Source organism: Microtus ochrogaster, chromosome 1 (assembly GCF_000317375.1).
Source record: "Microtus ochrogaster isolate Prairie Vole_2 chromosome 1, MicOch1.0, whole genome shotgun sequence".
In the NCBI taxonomy this organism is placed as follows: Eukaryota; Metazoa; Chordata; class Mammalia; order Rodentia; family Cricetidae; genus Microtus; species Microtus ochrogaster.
Window position 1 is genome coordinate 89,811,048 of NC_022009.1, and position 6,203 is coordinate 89,817,250.

Genomic DNA, 6,203 nt, shown 5'->3' on the forward strand with positions numbered 1-6,203 from the left:
ATTCTACTAGGAAAATTATCTTTTTAAGAACAATGACTCACAGTTCGGGATGATAAATATGTGGCTCTTCAGGATATTAAGAACTCTAAGTCTTCCTATCTACTAAAATTTACCTACTGCTTTTCTTTTCCATAACTGTTTTAAATGTCACTCTCAACTAACTATTTTAAAGTTGTCTCAACTTTCCTCTCTCCCTCGTTGTTCTACTTAAATGTCCTTACTTGGTTAGTCTAGAATGCTGGTTCAACATTCGCTAGTCCCATTCAACCCTGCAGAGCCTCTCAGACTGAGAATCTCTACAATACTTGAATACAACACACCTTTGATCTAGTAGGGTTCAAGTCTCTAAAGACAGGGGTGTTACTGTTGATGTTTGATCATCAACAATCAGCAGGAGTAACTTGTGTTATATTAAATGTCTTTGCTAGGGTTTCTGTTTTTGTACTAAGAAACCATGACCAAAAGCAGCTTGGTGAAGAAAGGGATTATTTCATCTTACAACTTACAGTCAGTCCATCCATCAACCAGGGAAGTCAGCACAGGGGCCTGGAGCAAGAACTGAAGCAGAGGCCACGAAAAATGACTGCTTATTGGCTTGCTCCTCATGAGTAGCTCAGCCTGTTTTCTTATGGTTCCCAGAACCACCAACCCAAAGGTAACAGAAACCACCGTGAAGTGGACCCTCCCGCATCAATCAAAAATGTCTATGACAGGTTTGTCCATAAACCAATCCAGTGGGAACATTTGCTCAACTGACGTCCTTCTTCGCAAGTGACTCCAGCTATGTCAAGCTGACATAAACTCATCAGGACAGTGAAAGCCACCTCACTGCACTGTAGCTCCACTAAAATTACATAGACTAAGAATGTGGGTATACTCAACTACTCTTTATACATGTATACAACATGTATGCAATTATACCATGATTTCTACATGTTCTGGGAACAAAAGAATTTTCTACCAAAAAAAAAGAAAATCACAGAGCCAATAGCTCAAGAGCAAAAACATACCTTTTCATACAAATACATCGTCTCTCCAGCACGAGCATCCATTTGAATGCTTCCCCAGAACCACTAGAGGAGAAGAAAATATTTAAGTTAAATCTAAATCTACCTCAGCAGAGAAATTATCGTACTGTTGAAACTGGCTAATTTCACTCGAGTTACTTGCCTCTTGCTTGACAACAAAAAGTTTCTTGGAAGGTTCAAATGGAAGTTCCTTTATTGCATTCTCCTCAACAATAAGGTGGGTACACCTTTCATCCCCAACCGGTAAGCAGCTGCCTCCTAGAGAACAGAACACAGCCACACACAATCAGACAAAGGCTCCCCGACCACCATCGCTACAGCAGCTATTTACTAGGAAGTGGGTAAACACGTCTGGGGAGAAAATGGAGACAACTTTTATGATATCAGCCTTTTCTAATAAGGGCTTAAAGGGCTCATTTTGGCTCGGTTCAAGGGTTCATTCATGGCAGATAACCATGGCAGCAAAGCATAAGATGAGTGGTCAACTTTCAGGAAGCTCCGGTGCTCCGCTCACTTTCTCCTTTGTATGTATGGGACGGCACACTCCCGGTAGACTAGACCCTCTCTCATCTGTGCTCAGACCCTTGTCTCTGAGCAGCCGCACACACCGTGCCATCTTACCTTGCATTTCCGTCATTTCTTCCATACTGTTTTTCTCTTCATCTGAAAATCCCAGGAAACTTAAAATGCAATCTTGAAATGGAGGAACTTTAAATTCATTTCTAAAGTCATCAACATCTGCACAGAAACACCTAGAACAAATGCACACTTGCTTAAATTCAGTTAGGCGCATCCATTTACAGCATCTCAGTATTATAGAGGTCTTAGTATAAGGCATTTCTTGAAAATATTTTACATAAGATCCTGAAATGTTCACAACTGCAGCTGGTTTTTGATTTTGTCTATTTTGTTTTTTTAAAAGAGAGGGGATTGTCTGGGATGTTGCTTAGTAACATGTATAGGCCTCAGGGGTCAATTACATCAGAACAAATGCAATCACAGACAATCTTCACATCAATCAAATCCTGGCTGTTTTGGAATTTATATCACAGATATTCTCCAATTTCATGAAATTTTACATGATGATAAAATGCCACAGCAGAGAACGAGTAATTGGAGAGTTAGTGAAACAAGATAATAAATTGCAAGCAGCAATTCAAACATAAAGTAAAAAGAAACTGTAATATAATCCAAATACCTGAAAGCATTAAGCTATTACCTAGTAAACTTCAAAATGTGTAGATAAGCACGAAATCTTAATTGTGTGTGTGCACATGGGAGCCGAGTGCACACACGGAAGTCAGAGGACCCTAGAAGTCTAATCTCCCCCTGATACAAGCCCTGGGAATCAAACAAGGGTCAGCAGGCTTGATAGCAAGCACCTCCACCACCAAAGCATCGACTGTCCAGTCAAAGTATTTCACAAAAATCAGCCTGTGAGATGACTCAGGGTAAGGTCAATCCCTAGAACCAACTCCATAGAGTCCGCTGAAGTCCAAAATTGTGCTGCAGCATGCATGCCCACACATACTATCATGCATACACACAAAATTATTTTACAAAGTAAAACCCAATGATACCAAATCTTTCAATTAATTGTTTCATAATCTATGTTTTATTCCCTCAGCTATTCAAAGACTATATTTCTTTTTCCTTATGATCTACAAATTTAGTTTTTGTTGGCACATGGCTTTATCTTTAAAAACAAAGGTTAAAAATCACACATTTAAAAAAATAATATGCTGGACTAGAGAGATGGTTCAGTAGTTAAGAACCCTTGCTGCTATTCCACAGGATCCAGGTTTATTCCCAGGACCCACATGGTAACTCCAGTTCCAGAGGATTTTCTGGTTTCCTCAGGGACTACACGCATGTGGTGCAAGAACATGCATTCCAGTATGTACAACACACATACACACACACACACACACACACACACAATTTTTTTTAAATAAGTTGAATTCACACAAACTATTGGATGCCTAAGCACTTACTGCTCATCCCGTCTTTCCCATGCTTTATAAATCCACTCTGGCTTCACAATGGGAGTGCCCAGGCTCACAGCAACCTAAGAATATTAACATCAACCACAAGTAAGTTTCCATTTTAAATAACTGTACTCAAGGAAGTTCTTCTAAAGAACTGTGCAAAAGTCTTAGCAGAATTTTTTATTTTTGTTGTATTTTGTTAAAGATAAAGTAATTTTAAAATAAGTCCACGGTACACAATTTTTTTACTTTCTTTTTATTTATTCTGAGTCTTTCACATCACACCTTCGTTTTTCCACCCCTTCCTATCTGTCCTCTCCCCTTGCAATCTCCACCATTAAATAAAACTTAAGAGAAAAAAAAAGGTCATCATAGAAGCTGCAGTGTAACACACTCAGTTAGGTAGTAACCCTTTTGTCCATATACCCCTTCTTCCAAGTGTTCATTGCAACAAGTCATCGGTCTGCTTCAGGCCTCTTTCTGCTACATCATCGATGCTAAGCCCTCACTGGGACTCCTCTTGGATACCGTGTTGTTGCCCTGTGTAACAGAGATCCTGCGGCTTTGGGTCTGCAGGACTGGTCCCTTTACGTGCTCCAGCCGATCACAGATGGGGTGGGTGTTGGGGTGAGCCAATCATAACCCTGATTCTGGGTCTGGGTAGCTGCGGGGTTGATCAGCCCTCTAGCTCTCCCTTGTCCTCACCACCAAGGTGAGCTCGCCAGCATTGTCCCAGCCTAGTTCATCCTTGCTGTAATAACCAAGGGGTTTGACCAGTTCTCTTGCTTTCAAGCCCTTCCAGCTCCACTGTGCTGCCCAGAGAAAGTCTCGGGGCCATTCTCCTGAGTGCTGCAGCTGGTGAGGAGGCTGGGGGTAAGAGGCATCTCTCCCAGGTCTACACCACCATATGGCAGATTAGGGGCAGGGCCAGATCTCCCACACCCCTCCTCAATGAGGTCAGATGTATTTATTGTGCTGCCCAGGAGAGGTACCCAATTCTTTTATTTTATTTTCTATAGACATAGTTTTTAAATTTATCCTTATTAAACTTTGAATTCTCCTTTGTTTCCAGTTTCACACCTTGATAGTACTTACTGGCCAACATAGGACTAAAAAACAAAAAAAGAAACAAAAAACAAAAACCATGGGACTAAGTCACCAAACTCTTAGGAGTTTAAATTATTAGGTGAGATAGAGAAAGATGGCTCAATGCCTGCTATCAAGCCTGATGACCTGAGCTCAAACCCCAGAATCCACGTGGTAGAAGGAGAGAGCCAAACTCCTAAAAACGGAGGTTCTCAGTGGGGGAGGGAGCTGCCATGGCAGCGTAGCCAGCACCACAATCTGACACTGACCTTGATATTATTAAGATAAATATGAAGCATTGTGTAAGATCTTGTAGCTATCAGAATAATCTTGTTGTCTAACTTAATGTGGAATGATGTAGTATTACAAAAAAATTAAAAGCAGTGTATATTTTCGTATTTCTCTCTTCTGTTAGGAAGACAAAGGTGGTACATATTACCTGAGTTTTATGAATAGCGTGCTGCTTGTTACTTATGGAGTACTGAATGGACAGCTGAAAAGCTTTCCATGTGTACCACAGAACTGACTTATAATGAGTGTCATTTACCAGCCCAAATTTTGACCCTAAAGATTTTGATACTGTTTGAAGGGTGAGTTGTCATTACTAAATGTGATGCTATTGGACAACATACAACTGAAAGACAAGTAACATTTCTTAGAATACTGGCATTCACAGAGACAGAAACTAAGTGTTGATCTGAAGCAAGAGAAGGAAAAGCCCTGAAGTTAAGAACGAAAGGGTTAATAGATGGATTATAACAATAACTGCACAGTAGATGCAGTTATGGCATTGAACTGTGAACTTAAAATTAATGAAGTTTTTGTATAGTTAGGTATATTTAATCACAATAGGAAACTGTAAATCTACTAGTAATAGTGGACATTACCTTCTTAGCGCATAGGAATGAATTAGGAAAATTAATTTTCAAACACACCCTTGATATTCTAGAGACTTCTACCCTACACCCATTGCTCTCTATATTATGCTCTAGAACAGCGATACTCAGCCCATGGGGGCTGACATTTCAGAATAAATCCTGCATATCAGATATTTACATTAGGATTCAAAACAGCATAATTACACTTACAAAGTAGTAGTAATTTTACTGTTGGGGTCACCACCATATGAGGAACTATATTAAAGGGGTGCAGCATTAGGAAGGTTGAGATCCACTGCTCTGAAGGCCTCAGACATGCACACAGTGTACACACATGAACAATCACACATAGCAGCATTAAGAAGGTTGAAAACAACATTCTGTAAGCTTTCTTCTGATATCCATATGTTCAACATGACACACATACATGAAAACAAATTTAGGGGAAATTCAAGTCAATGACCATTTCCTACATAAATATACTGAGAATGTGGGGATGAATGATAAATTTTGGCTAAGACAATTTAACTAGGATTAGTGACACGAATCAGTTGTTAGGAGCACTTGCCATGCAACCCCCAGGATCCTCATGAGTGGAACAAATCTATGCCTGCAAGTTGTCTTCTGACCTCCACATATGTGCCGTGGCACAAGCACACACCCACATGCTAACACAGGCACACAAAATAAATAAAATACAAAGTTCAACTACAACTTAAAACAGATTTCAAGTCTAGCAAATTATTTTCAACTGGCATGATGGATAGTCCAATAATCCCAGCACTTGGAAGGTTAGACTAGGATATGTAGGTAGACATGGTGGCCCACATCTTAATCCCAGCACATGGGAAGCAGAAGTAGGGGGATCTCTATGAGTTTCAAGTCAACCTGGCCTATCCATTGAATCCCAAGACAGCCAGTTACATTAATAGAAATCCTGTTTCACTCAAACAAACAAAACAACAAAATAGGGCCAACCCTGTGGGTGCAGGAGTGGATGAGAGTTGTCCCCATGAACCATCTCATCTGTCTTGTGGTGGTATGAGCGGGGAAGACTGTCCCACTCACAACGCCTAAGGCAGGTGGGAGAGCTGTCCCTGTGGTCATAGAGCAGGAGAACAGTGCCTGGTATCCACTAGCTGCAACACTCAGGAGAGCAAACCCTCACCTTACCAGGGAAGCACAGCAGAGCCAACCTTGTTAGTGCAAGTGTGGGTGAGCAT

At 40.7% G+C, this 6,203-nt stretch overlaps 1 protein-coding gene across 2 annotated transcripts in view; it reads right to left on the reverse strand.

Annotated features, from left to right (window-relative positions):
* Ect2 (epithelial cell transforming 2) overlaps positions 1-6,203 on the reverse strand; it is a 57,898-nt gene that overhangs the window by 37,812 nt on the left and 13,883 nt on the right. For both annotated transcript variants that reach the window (XM_026788533.1, XM_005343899.3), the window contains 4 exons: positions 3,023-3,096; positions 1,650-1,780; positions 1,171-1,286; positions 1,011-1,073 (listed from right to left, as the gene is read on the reverse strand). In XM_026788533.1, the coding sequence (XP_026644334.1) occupies positions 1,011-1,073; positions 1,171-1,286; positions 1,650-1,780; positions 3,023-3,096 (384 nt within the window). The remainder of the gene's footprint in view (positions 1-1,010; positions 1,074-1,170; positions 1,287-1,649; positions 1,781-3,022; positions 3,097-6,203) is intronic.